This window comes from Artibeus jamaicensis, unplaced genomic scaffold (assembly GCF_021234435.1).
Source record: "Artibeus jamaicensis isolate MK-2021 breed Jamaican fruit bat unplaced genomic scaffold, CSHL_Jam_final contig_402, whole genome shotgun sequence".
Classification (NCBI taxonomy): Eukaryota; Metazoa; Chordata; class Mammalia; order Chiroptera; family Phyllostomidae; genus Artibeus; species Artibeus jamaicensis.
In genome coordinates, this window is record NW_026521818.1 from 2,832,550 (window position 1) to 2,856,752 (window position 24,203).

Consider the following 24,203-nt stretch of genomic DNA (forward strand, 5'->3'; position numbering starts at 1 on the left):
ATACGGTAGGGAGTTAGCATGTTGCCTTGCCACTGGAAACATTTTGCTTTTTAGGATTATGATCCACAGAGGTAATCTTAAAGAGCCTTAAATTTAGAATATACAATTATTATATACATTCAAAATTAATTCTAATATATAAATATACATTCTAAATATATACAGTGACACTGATAGGATGTCACTAAAACACCAGAGTTCAGGATATAGATAGAGACAGAGATAGAGACAGACGAAAACAGAGGAAGAGACAGATGGAGACAGAGACAGAGAGACACAGGTACAGATGTAGATGAAGACACAGATATAAAAAATTTGAAGTCAGGAAGCAAAACCTTAAGAAACTTGAGATTTTCTCATCTCTTTCCTGACCTGCTCCTATATCTTCCTTGTTATTGGTCTCTTCTCTGATCTCAGTGCAACTCATCCTCCACACACTATTTTGAGTTCTGTTTTGCAAGATAAATGATTTTGTCACTTTCCTCCTCAAACACCTCCAATAACTCCCAACATTTATAGCATCAAGTCCAAATTCTTCAGAGTTAAAGCTCGCCAACATCTAATTCCAAACTACCTTTCCACTCTCACCTTTAAAAAAAATGTAATTATTGTTCAAGTACAGTTTTCCGTTTTTTTACTCCCATCCCAGCCCACCTCCCCAGTGCTCCCCACCTCCCTCCCATTTCCACCCCCCCCAATTGTTGTCCATGTGTCCTTTATACTTGTTCCTGTGTATCCTTCCCCTTTTTCCCTGAAATTCCCTCCCCTCTCCCCTCTGGTCACTGTCCCCTTGTTCTCTATTTCAGTGTCTTTGTTTTCATTTTACTTGCTTGTTTTTGTTGTTTAGCTTCCTGTTAAGGTGAGATCATATGGTATTTGTCTTTCAACACCTGGCTTATTTCACTCAGCATAATGCTTTCCAGTTCCATCCATGCTGTTGCAAAGGGAAGGAGCTCCTTCTTTCTTTCTGCTGCATAAAATTCCATTGTGTATATCTACTATAATTTTTTGATCCATTCATTTACTGAAGGGCATCTAGGTTGCTTCCAATGCTTGGCTATTGTAAACTGTGCTGCTATGAACATTGGGGTGCATAGGTTCTTTTGGACTGGTGTTTCAGAGTTCTTAGGATATAATCCCAGCAGTGGAATTGCTGGATCAAAAGGCAGGTCCATTTTTTAGTTTTTTTAGAAAATTCCATACTGTTTTCCACAGTGGTTGTACCACTCTCACCTTTGAGGATTCTCCAACGCAGTCGGATGCCTTGTCCTTTTCAACCATGCCAAGCCTGCTTAGAGCTCTGCTGCCCTCATGTCCCTCCTTGTCTGCTGGTGATCTCTCCTTGCCTCCAGTAATACCCCAGGTGACGTAGGATGGCCTTTTCCATACTTGTCAGGTGTCTGGTATATGGATATCACCATATATCCCACTCATCACATTCTACTGTACGTATAGATCTATAGCCCCACCCAAGATCAGTGTGACTGGGAGAAGGATGAAAGAACCTTTAACTTTCAACTTTGTGTCTCTGTATCTAGTACAGTGACAGACATAACTAGGTCTTCAGAAAACACTTTTTGGTTGAAAGAATTATGTTCTTTTTCTTTATCATCTTAGGCACTAGCCATGCAAGACTCTCATGTTTCTGAAACATCTAGCGCTTTCCCACAACTATGATCTACATCACCGCTGTTCTAGCACAACTTAGAATGCTTTTCTTTTTGAAATGTGTTTACTTTTGTTTTACTTTTATTAGAATAACACATGTATATTGTTTATTTTAAACTTAAATACTGCAACCAACAGTGCCATGGTGTACACTTACTCATTTCCAAAACCTGTCTCCTGAAATCAACCCCTTTCAACTCCTTTAGGCACTTTTTATTCTTCCTCTCATTCTTATATTTCTCATGCAATGCTCTCAAGGAACACATAGGCAAAAGTAGACAAATCTGGCTCAAATCTTCCTGGTTCCTAAAATATCTTGTAGGGTACTGTATACATAATAGATACTCAGTAAACACGTGTCAGCTGATTGAATAAGTGGCTAAATGGATTTTCATGCTCTTTGGTGTGGAGCACAAACTAGTTAACATTCTGAAGTACATTCGTATACCACAGTCAAGGCAAACAGACATGTTAAAATGGGTTACCAATAAAGAAGAAGTAGGGAGGAGGGAGTGAAGGGTAAGACAAGGCGGGCAGAGCAAGGAAATCTTCCAAACCAAAAAAGTCAGGGTAGCCTTGGAGTAGAGGTTATGGGAATGAATTTTATAGTCAGATACTTTAGATTTGCATTCTACCTGAATAACCTTGGACAAATTAGAGGACCTTCCTGGGTTTCAGTTTTCCTATTTGTAAAATGGAATTAATGCCCTCTCCCTTCCAGATTTTCAAGTAAGTGTCTGATAGGCTCTATACGAAAGCTGCTTTATTATTATTGGGAGTGTAGATAGGAATAATACTAACAATAACTACAACATCACCCTAGCCACCTTACAAACAAGACTGTCTAACTAGAAACGTCTTGTATGCCTAGGGCTGAGGCTTCGCCAGGCTAGGGTAGGAAAAGAAAGTAGTGGTTATACTTGATGAGGGGAAGTATGTGGGCGGGATATGAAAACAGGTTCCTTTTAGGAGCACGGTAAGGCAAAATTCCACTTACAGTGAAAGGACAGTTACCTTTTTTGTTTGTTTGTTCCAGAGAGTCTACCAAGAAAATCAAGTTTCTTCTTTAGATTGAACCCTCAGAAGCACAACAATATTTTACAAATGACAATGGGTATCTGATTACTGCTAAAATTTAATATACATATACTTGATGGAAAAGAAAATTTCATAACATCCTATACTAATGTAATCCATACAATGAATTGAAACTCTATCTTCAACTTTCTATTAAGAGAGATATGCCAGAATTTCCAGACAATAAAATCCCGCTAGAGAGTATCATATACCAGAACTTTAAATTGCTCTCAGCATCTCCGTGATGATTCAGTGCATTAAAGATAAGTGATTGGTTAAAGCATTTAAATCAACATTATGTTTCTGAAATTTCCCATGAACAAAAACAATATCCATTTAGAAAGATTTTTATAAAAATGATTTTGTTGTAAAGAAAAACAGAAACATAGTACAATAAATTGTTTTAAAGCATTTGGATGGTTAAGTAACATCATCTACTAGGTGAAAAATAACATAATGCCTTGAATCACAAAGTGCTCATAGGTGACAATCAAAAACACCTGCGCTTACTTCCCTTTACCAAAGAAACATGAAATTTATGAAATAGCTGATGCATGGAATCATTAAACTGATCTGCAAATATAAGACCTCAAAGCAACTAACAAGATTAGAATGCTGTCCTCATAGCCTTTGCTAGTTTTGCAACTTTTTTATATATAACAAACATTTCTAACCATTTACTCATCGTGATCCAATTTAGGGAAAAGAAAATCCCAAGCAGAGAAATAAAAATGACATATGTGGATATTTTTATCTTTTTAAAATAAAAGCATAAGTTGATACCAAGTCTCCAAAATGGAATTAATTTCTAATTAAATGATTTTATCATTACAAATTAAAAAAAACATTTTATTTATTCATTTCTAGAGAGAGGAAGAAAGGGAAAAAGAGAGAGAGAGAAACATCGATTGGTTGCTTCTTGCAGGTCCCAACTGGGGACCTGGCCTGCAACTCAGGCATGAGTTGGGAATTGAACTGGCAACCTTTTGCTTGGCAAAAAGATGCCAAATCCACTGAGCCACACCAGTCAGGGACATCATTACAAATTTTTTATGGTAATGCTTATTACAATAATAAAGGTAGAATTTAAATAATCTGAATTTGAATATTAGAGAAAATTAAAAATGTAGTTCTTTTAGCCTAATTCTTTTGCTGAAAGTACAGAAGAGAAGTTAGGAAAAGTTAGTTTCTTAGTGTTAGCCCTCCTGTGTCCTAGAATGGAACAAAAATAAACTACAAACAAACAAAACATTCCATGGCTAATACTTCTGACACTTTATTGGTGTTTTCCTTCTGTACAGTTAAAGATCACATGGTGTGTGTGTGTGTGTGTGTGTGTGTGTGAGAGAGAGAGAGATGGAGACAGAGAAGGGAAGACACAGATGCACAAATGCGATCACTATCTTACAAGTTAATATTTTCAAATGACAAGTTCAACTCACAAATTTGTGGGTAAAAACCCAAATAAACTTCTCTTTCAAACATTATTTTGCTCTAGATATACTAAAAAATCCTTTTGCTACAAAATAGCTAGAAACCTTAGATAGAATATAATAAGCATTCTTTCAAATACATAGATGATTTTCTAAGAACAGAAAAAAATTCACGATGAACCCAGCAATTCTTCTAAATAGTCACTCAAGATAAATGAAAACCTGCATCCACACAAAGACTTTCATGAGTCTGTTCATAGCCGTATCATCCAAAAAAAAGTAGAAAAGCCCAGATGTCTACAAACTGGTGAATGGGTAAATAAAATATGCAACAGTCATTAAATGGAATACTATTCAGCAACAAAAAGGCATGAAATATTAATACATGCCACAGCATTGATAAATCTCAGAAATGCAACACTAACTGAAAGAAAGGAGATTTAGATCACATCTTATATGATTTAATTTAGATGAAATGTCCAGAAAAGTCAAATCTATAGACATAGGAAGTAGAACAGTAGCTACCAGGGGTTGGATATGGGAACAGGGATTAACTGTAAACAGACCGAAGGGCCGCCAAGATGGAGGCATAGGTGGATAAGCCGTGCCTTCTCACACAACTAAGTTTAGAGACAACTAAATATTAGCAACAGAAAACACAGCCAGAACACAGAAAATTGAACTTTTCGGAAGCCTGTTAACAACAAATTCTTCAGCCTGACCAGTAAGGGGTGAAACCAGCAGCTGGTGAAGCAGGGGTTTCACAGGAAAACTCGGTCAGACGGACTCAGGTGCGCGGAATCCAGGCACAGGGTTGGACCTAGTGAGCGACCGAGCGAGCGACCAAGCGAGCAACCTAGGGGAAACAGCGAGGGAGCAGGGCTGCAGGTTGACTGTGGTCGCGCATTGGTGTGGGGATAGACAAGCAAGGGAGTGGGCGATTGGACTGGAACCCAGCTGGTCCCCGCGGCTAGCGGCAGGGAGAGCGCTGCCATTTCCCTGCTCTGACCCCACCTCCACATACAGCGTCACAACCCAGCGACCTGGGAGTCCAAGGCTCCGCTCCTCACACTTAAAGGGCACAAACAGACCAAAAATGGCTCAAGAAGAGCTCAAAGCCCCGGAACCTATAAATCTAAGCGATGAAGAAATAGCAAAACTCTCAGATGCACAGTTTAAAACACTGGTCATCAGGATCCTCATAGAACTGGTTGATTATAGCCACAAATTTGACAAATATATGAAGGCAAAACTAATTGAAATGAATGGAAGTGCACAGGACACCAATAGCAATGAAAAGGAAACTGGGACTCAAATCAATGGAGTGGACCAGAAGAAAGCAAATAATGGCCAAACAGAAAAGAGTCAAGAAGCAAGAATTCAAAGAAATGAGGAGAGTCTTAGGAACCTCCAGGACATCTTTAAATGCTCCAACATCTGAATTATAGGGGTATCAGAAGGGGGAAAGGCACAGCCACCAGTGGAAAACTTATTTGAACAAATAATAAAGGAGAATTTCCCCAATCTGGCAAAGGAAATAGACTTCCAGGAAATCCAGGAAGCTCAGAGAGTACCAAAGAAGATGGACCCAAGAAGGAACACACCAAGGCACATCATCATTACATTAGCCAAAATTAAAATGAAGGAGAGAATCCTAGAAGCAGCAAGAGCTAAGGGGACAGTCACCTACAAAGGAGTCCCCATCAGACTGTCAGTAGATTTCTCCAAAGAGACCTTACAGGCAAGAAGGGGCTGGAAAGAAGTATTCCAAGTCATGAAATCTAAAGACCTACAACCAAGATTGCTCTATCCAGCAAAGCTTTCATTTAGAATGGAAGGGCAGGTAAAGCGCTTCTCAGATAAGATCAAATTCAAGGAGTTCATCATCACCAAGCCCTTATTATATGAAATGTTAAAGGGACTTATCGAAGAAAAAGAAGTTAAAGAAACATGAACAGTGAAAGGACAACAAACACAGTTATTAACAACCACACCTAAAACAAAAGCAAACTAAAAGGATAGCTACATTAGGAGTGGAAACATAGAAATGAAGATCTCAAGGAGGGTTAGCAACAGGGGAGTGGGAGGAGGAGAAGTGGGGAGAAGGTACAGAAAATAAGTAGCACAGACAGTAGATAGAAAATAGATGGGGGGGCAAGAATAGCATGGGAAATATAGAATCTAAAGAACTTGAGACACATGGACATAAACTAAAGGGGGGTAATGGTGGGGACGGGGGGTAGGGTGGAGGGGAATGAAGGGGGGAATAGAACAACTGTAACAGCATAATCAATAAAAAAATTAAAAACAAACAAAACAACAACAACAACAAAAAACAGACCAAAGGATCTTATTGGGGTGATAAAAATATTCTAAAGCTAGATTCTGGGGTAACTGTACAACTAATTAACCTACTAAAATAATTAAATTGCATATATAAAGTGGGCAGATTTTATGATATGTAAATAAAGTTCTTTTTTTTAAGTTAAAAAAACTTAAGGACCCCCAAATGAAAGAGGAATTATACAATTACCTTGAGGAGACTTACTACTCTTGGTAGCCCAAGTTCAATGGCTCATTAAAACAGAGTTGAGAAGAATAACTCCTCTGAGAATTAAAGAAACAGGTCACCCCTCACATAACTTTGGGGTATGAATTACCCTTCTTTTCTATTATTGGAAACATCTACCTGAGAAATAAACTTAAAGGATGTCCACATTGGTAGTGCCTTAGAGTTCCTGGCAGAAGCAAACAAATCTTTGGAGGCATATCCATTAACTCAGACCCCATTAGACTCCCACGGATGAAGTCCAAATAACAGCCCACAATTAAAAACAATAATGAAATATATAAGCCACTATGAATAGAATCCAACAGAAAGAACAAATAATAAAACCCCCCAAAACTTCAGATTTTAGATAATCAGAAATAAGTGTGTGTGTGTATATATATATACATATATATATATATATATATTATTTATTTATTTATTTATTTAGATTTTATTTATCTTTAGAAAAGAAGGGAAAGAGAGAGGGAGAGAAACATCAGTGTACGGTTGCCTCTCATGTGTCCCCTGCTGGGAACTGGCCTGCAACCCGGGCATGTGTCCTGACTGGGAATTGGACTGAGATCCTTTGGTTTGCAGGCTCGTGCTCAATCCACTGAGCTACACCAGCCAGGGCTAGAAATAAGTGTACATTTAAACTATATGAAAACCAATCAGAATTTCTAGAAATTAAAAATAGGATCCCTGAAACTTCAAATGCAATGGATAGCTTAAATAGTAAAAATTAGACAAAGTTGAAGAAAAATTAGTAAATTGAAAGACAAATCTAAAGAGAGCATCTTTTACAGCACAAGAACAGATAACACAATAGAGACTGATAAACACAGCACAAGAAGAGCTAATATCTGATTAATTATATGTCCATCAGAAAATAATAGTGATAATGAGGGAAAGTTAATGTTTGAGAAAGTAATTATTGAAATTTCCCCCAAAACCTATTAAAACACCGAGTCTTCAGGTTCAGAATGCTCTACAAATTCTAAACATAATAAAATTTTAAAAATGCCCAAGTAGAACTATCACAGAACAACTGTATAACAGTAAAAGAAAAAAAACCATGATGATGACTGGCAGCTCTCTCAACACCATAGAAGGCAGATGACAATAAGAAAATAACTGTAATTTCTCATATTGTATACTGAGCTAAATATCATTCAAGAAAACAGGTAAACTGAAATATAATCTGATATTTTAAAAATATGTGTGTATAGAAGCCTCACACATTTTGCTTAATGAACACAATTTTTCCCTTTGGTTTGCAGTCCGGCACTCAATCCACTGAGCCACACCAGCCAGGGCAATTTTTCCCATTCTTAAATAAACTGACAAAAATGTTATCCTACTTAAATAATTAGGTATAAAATTATATATTATTTCAAAAAAGCTTACATAAGAAGCTAATAAAAAGTATTTCAAAATTCATTACACAAAAGAATTATTAATATTCTATTACCACATAAAATGATTCACTTAAACAATAAACATTTTCTACCACCTTTGCAATTCTACAGAGGAAAGGTAAGCCTGGCTGGTCTCATAAAGAAGCTGGGTGGGGGAGCTGGTGCCTCAGTTAGGCTGTGGATAAAGAGTCCCCCCACCTGAGAAAGAGGACAGGTTCATTCCAGATTTGGAGCAAACAAAACAAATCAGGGGCTTCATAAGAACTAACATTTTCTAACAGTTCTTACAGCTCTCAAGCCTGACAGTTCTTTTATCCCAATTGTATAAGATGCCTCTGAAACATCTGTCTTCCATAATCTCAGAACTAAGCCAGTAGGAAATTAACTCTAAATAGAATCTGTAGCACATTATATAATATAGTCTTGCAATATCGTCACACTAGTAATTGTACTAGGTAGGAAGTTTCTAATCCTGATTCCTCATTCTGCAGCCCTGGGAGATTTAATAATAGAAACACCTGCTTTAAAAGGTATTTGAAAAACTGACAGCTTTTTACGAAGAACATTGGGCTGGTCTGGTCCGAGGACACTAGTTAGGGGATACTAGGTGTCAGTATGTAGGTCTTCCCAGCAGTAGCAAAGGAAATTGCTACAGTGGCAAATTTTCAGATTTTTTTCCTGTTTAGTGATGTCATTTGGGACCAGATTGATGTATTAAGCACAAGCAATATTCCTAGTGATTCTGCTGCCTGACATTAGTGAGGCTTTCTCCCTTGTCGAGAACTAAATCGAAAACCTGAAGATGCCGGTGCCTGTCCGTGGCTGTGTCTGGACCGGCGAAAAGTGTCAGCATTCATGGAGGGGCTGGGCCAGGTCAGGGTGGAGCAGAGGGTTCAGAGACAGCCGTGCCATCCTGTCAGATGGCTAACACCCTCCACCATAATATTAAGAGTAAAATATGTTTATTTAAAAAAACTGCTATGGGGAGGAGGCGAGAAATATGGTGCAGATGGTGGTTAAATATCTGCCCTCTAATAAAATAAAAATAACTTTAACATTTGAAGTCAAATCTAAAGCTGATTTTAAAATCCTACAGTGGGTAAAGGGTAACAAAACAATTTCCCTTTCTGAATGAGGGTATGAGCTTCAGCTAACTTCCTAGATGTGTTCCCCTAAAATGGCATATTAACTATGTTCCTAGGCAACGTTGCTCACAGTAATGACGACCCTGACTGGTAGACAGCATCTGTCTGGTTTGAGAGAACTATCAGCACTGGCGGGGGGGCACCACTGCTTTAGAGTCCCTGAGTGCGGTCATTCCTGTAATTAGATGTGCAACTTTGGGGATGCTAGATGCTCCACCTATTGATTGTTTCAAGAGATATTCGTTCTTGAGGGTTAGAAGCTTCTAAGCCAGGACAATGCCCACAGCCATGCCAGGTGGATTTCGTCTTGTTGCTCGTCAGCCTTCTTCTGATGGATGAAAGAAGATGCTTCCCTGACTGATGGGTGCACAGTGGCACTGGCTGCCACAAGGTCTCTGGCAGAAATGGGCAGACACCGCTCCCGGACAAGCTGGGGTTCCCATTCCTCACTCTACAGGGAGGGCTAGGCCAAAGGTGGCCTGTGATTGCTAAATGTCCAAACCTTTAGTTGAACCTCATAAGATGCCATGGTAGACAACATACCTAAATGTTTCATTTCAGTATTTCTTTTGTAACCCAATATGATAAACAACATATTGCTCAAGTCCCAAACAAATGAATTTTTATAACATTTTGATTTATTCATTCATTCGCTAATATTTTAGAAGGTTCATTTTAGCTACTCTGTGATAAATAGGCTCTTAAGTAAAAAGAAGACAAATAGGAAGTACAATTAAATGGCTAATGAAGTTGTCAGTGGAGCTATTAATATGAGCTATACTTCAAGGTAGAGCTGATCTGGCTTGTTAATGGATGTGGTGAGAGAAACAATGAATAGTGAGGCATCAGGGACAGCTAAGTTTTGGCTGGAGTAACAGGTGAATAGTGATGCCATTCACTGAGTCAGGGAAGACCAGTAATGGTTACAAAGAAGTGAGGATGGGGTGGCTAGGAACAGACTGCCATCCACTCTGCATTTAGATCTACCCACTGAGAAGCCAGTGTGAGGAAAGCATGATTTGAGAATAATGGTAATCACAGATCCAGTTTTATAATCAACATTATACACTTAATTCATTTTATGGGAAGCAAGGATATATAAAAAAGTAGAAAAAGCAAAACACATTTTTAAGTGTGCAGCACATCATGTGTTAAATTTGAAACAACCCCAAGGTTCAACTTTCGTCACTGTTCAAGGAGAAAATCCTTTACTATGTACTTTAGGATAAAGGATTTGCAACTATGTGGTGCTTGAGGAATATGCTATTGCTGTAATTTAACTCACTGTATGGGGGCTTCACGATGCACAGTGGCATTCCAAACCAACTTTTAAAGAAAATTGCATGGAATTTTCAAGACATCAGGAGCATTCTTAAAAGTTATGCAGAGAAAACGGATTTTTGATAGCTATGAATTACATTTAGTACTACCAGATTGCAGGGAACGCTCTTTTTGCCTCAGTATGGTTACAATTACTGTTGACAAAGTTTTAATTTAAATTTTTAAAGATTTCAATGGAAGAATGTGGGTCACTGAATTCTCATTCACTGTGTAAGCATCACTAGTGGCAGAAAGCAAGCTTTGTTAGTGAGGGTCCAATCTTGGCCCTGGAGTCCACCTTCTCTGCAGTCGTTGGGAATTGAGTATGTGTCAGTGAGAATAATTTGGCTCTCAGTTAGTCAATCAGGGGTCTGAACATGCACAGTGAGACACCAGCTTGGCACAGAACAGAAGCTCAGTTCAGAAAATACTTAAATGCACTTGTGAGACAGGCTCAAGTCCACACAAATCGTATATTATCATCACAAGCTGGAAGGGATTCGATCTTTCCTAGCAGGTTGTAGATTTAGATAGATTTGTAATAGTCCAAAAATACACTACACAGCTCCAAAGCCTAATTTCTACCATTTTCAACTGGTTTCCTAAAATTGAAAAAAAAAAAAAAGAGGTAAATGTTTTGTAGAGCCCACTGCATGTAAAAAATGTTTTAAAGAGCCTTACTATATATCAGGAAACCTTAAGAAATTATAGTAGGTGTCTAATTTAAATGTTATATCTTAACTATTTTCTAATTCTATGCTATGTAGGCTATTGAAAATAAAGACCACATGCTTGAATAAAAAATTAAAAATTGTATTTTTGCATAAATCCTAGAGAGCAGAATAAATTCCAAATCAACAGGCTATCTAGCAGAGATGAAGAATGAGCTGCGTGAGAGAAGCAGCCGAACTGTGAACAGGCTGCGCCTCTCCAGATAATTTTCGTGTGTGGAGGGGAGAGTCTTTCTTCAGACTCTGTGCCGCTTGGTATCCTGCCTGTCCTCAAGGGCCGCAAGCTCTAGAATCAGTGAATGTGATGGATAATATCGATACATGTAGAACTCCCTGAATTTGTTCCGGGCCCCAAATACCATGGAAGGAAAAGAGCAGGACAGAAATTTGAGCGGAACATGCATGTGGGGTGTAGGAGACTGGCCTGCATAGCAATACATTTCCCAAGCATGTAAATAATAACAGTATCCTGGTAAATACCACACACCAAAGTCTGTGACAACAAAGAAGCCACAATTTATGTGCAAGTTTCAGCATATACTTGTTAAACTTATTCCTTGTTCTGCCACTCAAGATAGAAAATTTATCAGAATCCAAGTGAGTGGGAAGAAATCACTAAATATGTTCTAATTTATATATTTTTAGAAAGCATATCATTTGCAAACCATGATTACAAGGTGTGTTGGAATGGTAAGTTGAAAATGAGTGCTTCAGAAGATTTCATCCAATTTCTTTTGTAAACCGGAGCAGAAGGTATGATTCTCAGAAAAAGCCAAGTACATTTGCCTCAACACAAAATAGGACTGATTGAATTTCAAACTCTTCATTTATTTTGTAGAGCTGAAATGTTAAGTTCCTTATTCTGTTCAAAATCAACTTGAATCCTATTTATTATGATATATGTATATATAATGCATGTATGTTATTATAACTATTATGTTTTATACAAAGTTTGTTTTATGGTGAGACCCCCCCCCAAAAATGGAATTATCTTCTGGGGGGGCAGGCCCCTATAGTGCAGGCTTCTCCTGCTAGGTGGGTGTTCTAGGAACCCATCTGTATCAGTGTACCACCTGGTATTGTGAGAGGCTGCATTTGGCTTCGGTGAGTCTTTTTTTTTGAAGACTCTTTCAACATGTTTGCCCATTTCATGATGGGTGATTTACAAGTGCACCTAACCACACTGTGTTGAGTGTTCAGCAGTTTTTGATTCAAAATGGCATGACCTCCATACATCACCCTCCTTATTCACCCCATCTGGCCCTGAGTGACTTTTTTGTTTGTTTGTGTCCCCAGATTAAAAAAAAAAGTCCTCAAAGGGAAATGTTTGGCCGATATGGAAGAGGTGAAACAAACAAACAAACAAACAAACAAACAAACAAAAATGGCAGAAGCACTAAAAGGCATCAAAATCAGTGAGTTCAAAAACTGTTTTGAGCAGTGGAAAAAATGTCTTGACAGGTGTATTGCATCCAATGGGGAGTACTAAAGTTGGCTGAAGTTTAAACATATAAGAATAAATATACAGCCCTGGCTGGTGCAGCTCAGTGGATTGAGCGGGGGTCTGTGAACCAGAGGATCGTGGTTCAATTCCCAGTCAGGGCACATGCCTGGGTTGCGGGCCAGTTCCCAGTGGGGGACTCACGAGAGGCAACCATACATTGATGTTTCTCTCCCTCTCTCCTTTCCTTCCTCTCTAAAGATAAATAAATTTTAAAAAAGAGTAAATATACAATTTTTATAGATATAGTCCAGTTTTTTCTGGGTCCCCCCTATTATTGTCATTCATTTAAAAGTTTTTGCCTACTGAAGGGTATAAATGACTGAAAACTTCAAGTATATTCTTCTCAAGAATGTTCATGAAGTGTCATTCTGGATGGTCTGGCTTGGTCACGAGTTGCTTCCTGCACAACTGTCTTGTCCTCAGGCCAGCAGAGAAGTCCAATGCCTCTGTACTAGGAGTCACACAGGACTTCCCAGGGCTGACTTTGGAGATATTCCCAAACACACAGAGGGCTGGAAGGAGCCAGATCTTACTATGATATTATTGTGATTTTTAAACCTAAAAGGACAGAAGAATTCTTTACAAGAGGAAATAAACGATCTTCAAAGCAAGTCTGCCTTCTTGGAGAAGATTGTAGAGACATGTGTGAGGAAAGAGATAGCAGGAAGGGAATAAAATGGAACATTTTACCTAATAAAGAGATAGAGATCATTACAAACATGCTGTAAGTGGCAAAATCAAACAGTATTTAGATAGTTTTCCACATCATTTTTTCTGCTCTTAAGAATTATTTAGCCTATGAGAATATCCTGGCAAGTGAAATTTATATTATAGTCACAGGAAGAGAAATCATTTTAAAAGGCTATATAATAACAAATAGAAAAGTGCCATAACTCCCTGAAGGCAGACAGAATTTTCTTTTGTTTACTCTTTACTTCAGATTTTTAAAGCCTCCCTTTCTCTGCCCACACCCGTCATCCTCAGTGAAAGACACGTAGCTCTCAGGCACTGGCACGCACTGCAGACAGGCATGCGGGATGCATCAGCCGCATCAACTCACACAATCGTCTGAAGGGTTGAAAAGTTCAAACTATTTATTTAATGTCATGCAGATAAACTCAAGAAAAGAAACACATTTGACAGATGAATTCTAGGTGATTCAGTCTTACAAACCCAAGGGAATATTTTAGGAGAAGGATTAAAATAAGTGGCTCAATATTCAAGTTAAAAGTAAGTTTGATTTACTTAATTAGGAAATTAAATTAACAAAACTACCTTTTTGCCTCAGGAGAAAGTTCCATTTAATACCTATTCTAAAGTAAAACCATTGAGAGAATCTGTTCAATCCTCTTATTCCCCAAAATATGAGACGGAAAGAATATTAGCCCCTAATTTCATAGGTAATATGATCCACATATGGGGCCTGACAAGCTTGGGAAGGTTGGCATCTTCTACCTTGAGAAGAAGAGTGTTCATTTTGCACCAAGAAACTCTCTCAGTCGTTCACTCATTGGCAGGTCGCTGACTGACAGATTCAGTTCCTACCTAAACACTGAAGGAGCGACTGAACTACAGCCATGTTTTTCAAACTGCTGGTCATTCTAGTAAGTGATGAAATCAATTTAGTGAGAATTCACCAAGTCTATTACATGCAAAAGCTATTTTTTTACCATAATACAAGGAAGTTTGAAAGCCCTGAAGGAGATTATGTAAGACCATATATTTTGAACACTTTTCTACTTATTTCCAAATGGGCCCAAGATGTCCAATTTTAGCACTTACTTAAAACAAATGGAGAAAATCTGAGATGAAGGAAATCTCCAGAAAGTTGATGAAGTAGCTAAAATGTAAAATTGCTCCTGCCCGTGTCCTACCCCTAACTTCTCCAAAAGCAGAAAGTATGGGTAGAATTCAGAGAGTATTGGAAAAAAGTACTAGAACTTCCTAGTGTGCTGGGAATCCCTAAATGAGGAGGCCTTAAAACCCGGGCTGATGTTGCTGAGCTGTGGTGGGAGGTTGCGCTTGTAATGAGGTACAGAACAGGCTCTAAGCTAGAGGAATAAAAGGCAGGAAATATACAGTTCAGAGTGCAGCACAGACTTGGAAGATGAACCCCCCCAAAGCCTAATTCACTCAAAAAAACAGAGTTCTTTAAAAATAATAATGAAATGGCTGATGCTATGTGTTGAGCATGAAATGCATAAGATAAGTATGGTATATCTTGACAGGATCAGTCTATGTCAAAACTTAGGGAAACCAACTTGGAAAAAGTTTTTACTACCAAAGATAGAAGAGTTGAGTATCAACTAGAAAAATGACTACAATGAATTATTGAGTTTATGATGATAATTAGAGAAAGCAGCAATAACTCCTCATTGTTCATCTTTGGAGGATGATGGAAACCAAATCAATATTTTGAAAACTGGTAAATAAAAAGAAAGAATCATATACTATTCCTTCCATTCCTATATAAATGAAACTCAAGTAAACTAAAATGCTGATAAAGAAAAGCTGTTCTTAATATAAGGAAGTCCTGCTAATAAATGAAAAGAGAAAGACCTTTTGGTAATGCTTTGTGCTATCAGTGCTGGTGGATATAATGATGCGAGCCTAATTAGTGATAGACACAGAGTAGAATCAATTATTTTAATGTTTAATTTATATTTTTCTATGAGGGTTTCTATCACTTTCTAATGGAAAACTTGGCAGATTTTTGTTTGTTTATTTATTTATTCCAAAAGAAATCGGATGCCAAGTGTGTCAAGTAGGCTAATTAACCAGGAAATAATGACAGGGATTTAGTCAAACATCAGCTGGGAAGGGCAAAATTATCTCACAGAAGTTAAAGACCCGACAGAGCCCTTCTAAGTGGAGGGGACAATGGGCTGATGTTTCAGAAGGGGGCCGGCCATGCAGCTATTTGGTGTCTTCTCCCTTTCTGCTCCTGTTTTTCATGATACCTCGGGAAGCCAGGAGCACTAAAGTTAAAGAACATAGAGAACACAGAGCAAAGTTATGCTGAAGAGAGATTCAATGCTGACTTTGCAGAGAACATTCTTAGAAGAGGCTCCTCTTGGGGAAGAACAGTAACAGGCAATCGAGACAGATGATAACACAGGCCCCATGAATGCTGGAGCCTAGGTTTAAGGAAGGTCAATTGAAGAAAACAACTGTGTATGTCTAGAAATAGCTGTACTTTAAAAAAAACTGCTATGAAATTTTGGCATTTAGTCTTGGCTAAAATTGCTTTGAAAAGATCACTGAAATGAAGAAATCATCTCTATATGAAAAGTAGAGAAATCTGAGAAGATATTTGCACATAATGCAGTCAATTATTTGCAGTGGGGAGCTTTTATTTCCAGGTTTGCTAATTAATTAAAACCTGTCAGGGCTCAAATTTCTCATTTATTAAAGAATAATAATATTTCTTCTTCCCTCATAAGTTTTTGGTAATAATTTAAAAGGGGAATGTAAGAAAAATTTTTAACTCATGAAGAATTACATACAGTTTTGAAATTATTAAGAGAACATTTGTTGAATACATGAATACAAATTGAACATCAATGAGAGTCTCTACCTTCTGGCTAGAGGCTATTTAATCATAGCATGCAACTAATATTTGTTGTCAGCATAACAAAGTTATGTGAATAAGCACATTAAGTCTATTAGGTTCTATAAGTACATAATTAGATCTCTACTTTGTGACATTGTTTTTTTTAAGACTCAGATAGACAAACATGGTAGTATAAAATTGTATTTTTAAGCTCGACAACTGGGAAAATGCAACAATGTTTTCTAATACTCAACCTAAGCATATCATTGACCTATGAGTGAGAATGCAAGAAATTGACTTAATATTTAACCCATGCCACACCCTTACTCACAAACTACATGAACCGGAGACTTTCCAGGCCTCAGTTTCCACATTTGTAAGCTTGAATATTAAGAGTGGGGCATTTAGGAGATTGAATGAATAATGCTCCCCAAACCCCAAAGCACCCAATAAATGTTAACTATTCTATCATTATGATTATTGTTTTAAAAGTTTATATCCATCTCTTCCCATTGTACTGGATACTTAATTAGTAGTTAAAACCCAAAGTGGTGTTTCCTTTTATACACGTTAACTGAAGCTGTTACCATGGGAATGGTGAATAAGACAGGAAAAGTATAGATGAAAGTTGGAACTTACCCTGAATTTTCAATTAGAATATTTTCATAAAGTTTCTTCAAAATTTGTCCATGTGTGCATGTAATTACTTTGGCTGATTTCTATTCTTTCTTTAGGCTAACCAATGCATACAAGCTCATCCTTTCTGACACCTGTGCTTGCTCCGAGCCTGTCCTGGGGTAGTACCACCTCCCATGCACTGCCTTCTCATCCCTGTCCTCCCCTTCCTCCTACACCACCAGTCTTTCCCTACCAATTTCAATCTCTGATGACCCAGTCATCCTGAGCCCCTACATCTTATTGGACATTTTAAAATTCAACACCATCATATTGCTTAATAGTGTAGACAATACTTTCAGTGCTTATATCTTCCTTCTCAACATAAGAGTATGTACTTCTCAACCATCTCTGTATTCTCCACATCACCCAGCCAGCAAACATTTGCTGAATGAAACAAACAGAAAAACAGCACAGAATAAATCCCAGGATTAGAAAAACTTTTAAATATCATACAGATTAATTCCTTACCCAAAGCTTCCAACTTTCCACATCCTCCTCAAGAGATGATTATCTCAGCTTGAATAACTTCCATAATAGAGAACTCACTACCACTCAAGACATCTATTTTCAAGAAGTTTTAAACATTAGGAAATTGTTCCTTGTGTGGAATATTAGAAATCTAGTATAAATGCAATTATGTTGGTGTTCATTGTAGTCCCCTTTAGCTCTACTCATCAGTGACAGAATAAAGAAAAATAATGATTCTACTGATACCACAACATAGTGCAAGGAAAACAAATGCTTAGTCTGCATACTCAAGGGTACTAAGCAATGAGGGTTAAAGACAGGAACTCTGTGAAAAATGACTATGTAATTGAAACAAATTACATAGATTTTTGTAGATTATTTTATCTATGAAAGGACTCCACAAGAATGTTAAACAGCTACTTCAAATTTTAATGAAACATATTTTAGAAATGCTAAAATTTTTGAGGAAAGTAAAGTTGAAATAACATTTGTTAATAATTTACTTAAACATGGAAACTTACTATTTAGTTATAAAAATTAATAAACTAATTTGGAGCAACAATACATTTCTTAAATTATTTGGCTTAAGAAAGTTTAGGGGCAAGCACACAGAAATTGCTCCATTTATCTTTTAAATATAGGTGACAAAGATTCTTAATTAAAAAAAACTTCCGTTATATACGAAGCTACAGTTGGCCTTTGAATTGGTTACAGGAATATTTTCTTGAAGATATGTTCTAAAAATTCTTTCTTGATAGATTTGAGATCTATAGCCGACTATGGCAAAACACAGTGAAAACATTGTTGCTTAGCCTTTCATTTCAAAGTTATATAGCTGTGCTTTTAGGACAATGTAGGAAATAAAAAAGAAACCCACAATTTCTTTCTTGTAAGCAAAGAAAAGCATTTAGAAAAACTTACAATTAAATTCAATTTTTTAGTGAAAAATCATGACCATTATGGAGAAGAAAGGAGGAAGAAGGCATACTATTCGCTAAATACAACAGCAAACACATAAATTCGGTATCAGTTCAGTAGTGAGGAACACCGGGCACAGAATAAAGAAGTAGAAGTGAAGAGAACTCACTTTTAAGATGGACACATAAAAAGGGGAAATTTGAAATAACAGATTTAGTAATTTGGTACTGTTTTGTAAGAAACAATATAAGCTATCTTTATTTAAATGATAAAATGGAGAAAGTGTGAATAATCAACAGTAAACAATAAGATATTCTTTTTGATTTGCAAATGTATTTTCTAAAGTAATTTTATGTCAATTGAAAACTGTTAGAGTTATTCTTGCTAACAAAAGGAGTTGACGCTTACCCAGCAATCTTTGAAATACAACTTGAAAATAAAACAACACAAAAAGGGAAAAAATGGAGTTCTATTTTAAATGGAAGATCATTGTATGTAATGCATACCTAATAATATTAAAAATAAGATGATAAAATAAAGAGCAAATGATTTTTGGTACAATATTTTTTTCTTCACTAGTTTGTGAGTGTTGGTTTGGCAAGAAAAGATACAGCACTCCTGGTACTGGTGTGACCCAGGCTGCCTGCTGGGCTTTCTTTTCATTGCTCCAGTGTGCTTACGTTTATAACGTATCCTGGGTTCCAATTTTGGGTTAATTAACAGCTAAAGAGGTCTGGTACCCCAAGAAGTTGAGGATGTACAACCTATTAATCTTTCAATAACTTTAGAAGGTCGATAAGGCTCAGGTGAGGCACGGGTTACAGCAAAGCAAAGATTAATGTCAGCAGGCTGCTCTCTGCTGGTCCTCCTGTCAGGAAGGAGATGCATTATTTCTTTCTTTCTTTCTTTTTTTTTTAAATAAGTGCTGTCCTCCAGATCTTACCAGAATGAAAATTCCAGGAATGCAGAAACTATACATGTCCTTCACCTACCACAGAGCTCACCACGTAGTAGGTGCTGAATCAATATTTGCTGACAGAATGAATATATGTCTTGTCTATCATGTGGCAGGACAACTGCAGTGACCTCATTGACTTCAGAGACCTTTAGTCCAGGGCAATCCAAAGCTTTTGTTGCAAGCCTTTGCATGAGGTTTAAAAGTCCCAGTTCAGGCATAAGAGCACTTGGACCAAGCGGAATAAGGGTGAGCCAAAGACTTCCAGAGACAGCATCCCCGGGGCTTGTGGCAGCGACAGGCACAGGAAGAGCAGCACAGGCTGAGCCTGTGGGTTGTCAGTAACCTTGCAGGCCCCAAACAGCAATACTAGTAGCTGAATATTTACAGTCCTCTTTAATTAAAGCTTATTTTACACCTTGAGAAGGAAAGATAAAAGATGTCATCTAGCATTTATTTCTAGGGTCTTCAGGAGTGTAAAAATCAAAAGAAATGTAAAAACAATCCAGAAAGGAACCTGGTTCCTTTTTCCGTCTGCCCCAACCCAGGGTTGGACAGGCAAAATTCATTCCGGAGAGACCCGATCAGCACTCTGCTCATCCACTTCACTCACTACAGCACAGGTCGGTGCCCTGCAGGAGAGACGCTGGGTCTGACTGCCAGGGGCTCGGATGCTCCAGCTAGATTTCCACTCCTTGTCCTTTGAATTCTACAAATACACTTTTCCAAAGGAAGAGAATTTTCAACAGAAAAATGTTTCAAGGTGAACGGAAAGGTAGGTTGGAAACTATTAGCTCACAAATTATCATAGGAACGAAGAAAAGTGTAAGGGGAGCCAAGAGAAAATTATACAAAGAAAAATGAAGGCAACATAAGCAAGAGACAGGGGAGAAACCTAATATAGCAAATCAAAGATTTTAAACTTTTTGCTACGACTTTCTCACTATTGCCTACTGATAGGAACCTGTATCAGAGAGCTTAGGTATAGAAGTCAGTTACACAGGGTTAGACTAATATGGGTCAAACTTGTAAACGATGATTCCCACAGACAGAAAAGCCACTCTTAGAGGAGGAGCGGGAAGAGGGCAGATTCTTCTTGTTAAAAAAGAGATGATTTCATTTTAAGAACTGCACACTGGTATGAATATCCACATGCCACCAGCAATACACAGGTGTTTTATATTAATTTTCATTAATTTTGATGTATTATCATGTGCTTAACAGAAGACCAAAGTAGGCAGTTAAGTAACTTGCTCAAGGTCACAAAGGAAAGAAGAGGTAAAGTTGAAATTCTAACCTAATCTCTAACTCCTAAGTTTAAGTTTTTCGCACAGTATTGCCTTTAACATATTTTTTCAGTGATAGAATAGTGACAATATTAGATTTCTCTTCAGGGAACAATTTTCCAAGACTGTATTTTCCATGTAGCTGTGCCTCACTTAGTGATTTGTTTATAATTGTGATCCCTTACCATAGAGATCTATGCTCAATTTGGGGACTAAGAAGCCTATTGGAATGATAGTTCTCTTTATGACAGCTATATCAAATATAAATTAAAATAAAAATAACTTCATAACAGCCTGGCCAGGTGTTGCTAAGTATTATAATATCACATTCAACATCTTCAAGAATCTTGACAAAAATCACAAATGATATGCCAGGCAAGTTGCTGTTTCTAAAATAACTTATCCTGCAAAAAATTCCAAGTCTCAGTATACTGTGCTGAAAGCATGTACAGACATGCACCATGGAGAGAGGAGGGGGGACAAACGGGCTGTAATATGAGTAAAGCAACAGGAAGCAGAATTAGGGAGCAGTCTTTCAGATGATGGAGTTCTCCCATTATCAAGTATCATCAATTTTACAATTTCTAAGTAGCCCTAATGAAGTTCTACAGAATACACCTCTACTTATCCAGTTAAAGAAAAAACAAGGACTGAGTTTTTCCTTCTTAAAATCTGTAATTAACACAGGGTGAAGGATCACAGACAGCCTCCCCCAGCAGAGCAGTTACCGCAATAACATGCTGTTTCTCTGGTTACAATGAATAATCCTTTTTGCTGTCTTTTTGACAAAAATTATTCATGTGTTTTTAGCATGGTATGAGAGAGAGAAAGAGAGAGAGAGAGAGAGAGAGAGAGAGAGGTCTGAGCTGAACCAGCTTTTAGCCATCTACATTTTATAATTGAATAGTAATTATATGACAACCTTATACACTATGGACCTTTCCCCTCATACTCAATTGTGCCCCAACGTTTTGAAAAATGTAGCCAAAAATGCACAGACACTTTTATGACAAACCCTCTGAACACCTAAAACCTCAGAAAAGAAGGAAGAGAGACAAGGTGGGACAGAGGGCTTAGAAGTTGGAAGGACTGAGCTATGAGAAAAATCATAATAGATTTCTTGTCACCCCGGGGGTAAGTCCCCCAAATGTTCATTTTTGGTTCCTCCTCCTTGTCCTAAATCAGGTCTCGATTTTGGCTGACATTAGCAGGTTTTACAAAATCATTGCCTGGGCCCCTATCCACTAGACACTGATTTTTGAGTAAAGCTCAGACAGGCATCAGCCTGCTTTAAAAATTTCCCAAGTGACTCTAATACACAGAGAAGGTTGAGAACCATTGACCTAAATAATTCAAAGATATGAATAAATATAAAGTATAAGGTTTTAACACAATTTCAACACCAGAAAAAAATCTAAAAATCTCAAAAGAACAGAACATAAAGCTATCACTAACAATAAACAGTAACAACAACAACAAAACAAAAAACCTCTTCCAAGGCCTAGGAAAGAAAAAGCAATGGAAATATTTTGTGTGAATCTCCTCTCTGTCCCCGTTCTGTAGGAAAGCAACATTTATCAGTAGAATATACTGTGCTAATTCATTAAACTGAATGCTCGAGCAATACAGGAGCATGAAGTCAAACATTAATTCCCCATTTTACAAATAAGGAAAGTGAGCTTCTAAGATGTGAAGGCCAAAGAACAAAGACAGAACTTGATCCCTGATCTGTCTCAAATACAAAGATCTTCCTCTTTTCTACATTTTCTGGAACATTTCTTTGCATTGGCTGACTTAACAGGGGCTGGAACAGAGTGTAATTTCAGGAACATTTTCCACTGCAGGACGTTGAAGGATTCTTTCTAAGGAACTTAATCCATAGCTCTCCTGGCTAGTAGCAATCTGACCATGGCAGTGAATAGGTAAAGGAAAGAAATATAAAATAAAGTTGGAGGGGCAGATAAAGGACTAATGGTAAAGGACTTTGAATGCCAAGTAGAGTTTGGAGTGAACGATTGTACTAATTAATTAACAAATCTACAGGCACTGTATTGGGAAAAGAAAACCCTGTAGAGCCTAGACAGTAAGGAGATACTGGAGGTTTTAGAGTTACTATATCTAAGTGGTAATCCTAGAAGCCAAACCAGAAAACTAACTACAAAAAGAGCCACATCAAAACATTGTTTGCATGGTATGGTTAGGAAAAAAACAACAACCCAGAAATATTATGGACGAATATGTGTAAGACATATTTACCATTCTCAAAAAAATTAACTCTGAAAAGAAATCAGGGTTATTTTTAAGCCAAACCTTTTTAATGTTATATTTTTAAATTATAGCTTTAGTAGAATTTTTTTCAAAGGATAAATTTAGTAGCTGGTAAAATACAACCCTCCTACTCAGGGCAGGTGGTCAACATAACATCTGAAGGTTGGAATCACAGTTAACAAAAATAACAGATTATTAGTTTCTCTCAAGGTAAAAGGCATATTCTCAAATGCAAATGAACAAATTAAAATACCAGAAAAGAGTAAAGAAAACCATTTCTGTCTCCAGAAAGCCAAATATGTAGCTAAAACTCTATATTTAAATTAAATACACAAATCAATAAGAAAAATATAAACTTAAATGAAAAAGGAGAGAGTAGGTTATTTAATACCTTTAATGTTTTTATAAAACAACATGGTTTTTCTACACCTTAAAGGGACATTGAAAATTAAGATAATTTAAAATGTTGCACACAAATGTACACACTTTCCTCCACATCTAAATATGGGTGTTTCCAATGCTTTGAAAAATTTAAAGCACTGAAATTTTTGGCCTTTGTGGTATCAGCAGGAATTCATTTCACACGACACTAAATTAAGCAAATCAACTCACTGTAATCATCTTGGTTGTATTTATTACAGCAAATATTTACTTATATTAATATTATTTTCATTGTTTCGCTCTTGTAGCCCCAATTTTAATCCCATGTGAGTGTGTGTGCATACAGGTATGTGACTCCATGTGGCAATAAATTGATATACACGTACATGACTCTGGTTTAATTGAATTATTTCTTAATTATTTTATTTTGGTATGATCAGAGTTAGCCCAAATAAAGATAAAAAGTCTTTATGAGATATTGCTCTTCATTTCTTTTTAAAACCTTCCCAAAATTTTGGAACATTTTGTTCTTAAAAAGGATTAGAACAATGACTCATTACATACCATAATCTGTGATTTTACAGGACACCAAATACAGCTCTTTCAGGTTTTGTCCTTCTTTTGCAATGACCTCCACACACCTGAAACACACAAAAAAGGGGTGAGTTACACAAATGCATTTCAAGTTAAATTAGCAAGAGTTCGGCCACAACTATACAGGAAGAGGTCAGCGTGTGATGAATGCCACAGTTCCCTTCTTTCAACAAGCCCCTTTCAAGGCACTTCAGGAAAAGGTATTATATTCCCTGCTTTAGACTCAAGTGCTCTAATACCTAAATGACCTTAATT

The 24,203-nt window shown here is 37.2% G+C and overlaps 1 protein-coding gene across 1 annotated transcript in view; it reads right to left on the reverse strand.

Annotated features, from left to right (window-relative positions):
* Positions 1-24,203, reverse strand: part of FBXL17 (F-box and leucine rich repeat protein 17) — a 493,730-nt gene that overhangs the window by 139,527 nt on the left and 330,000 nt on the right. The window contains exon 7 of the mRNA XM_037138619.2: positions 23,919-23,995. Within this exon, the coding sequence (XP_036994514.2) occupies positions 23,919-23,995 (77 nt within the window). The remainder of the gene's footprint in view (positions 1-23,918; positions 23,996-24,203) is intronic.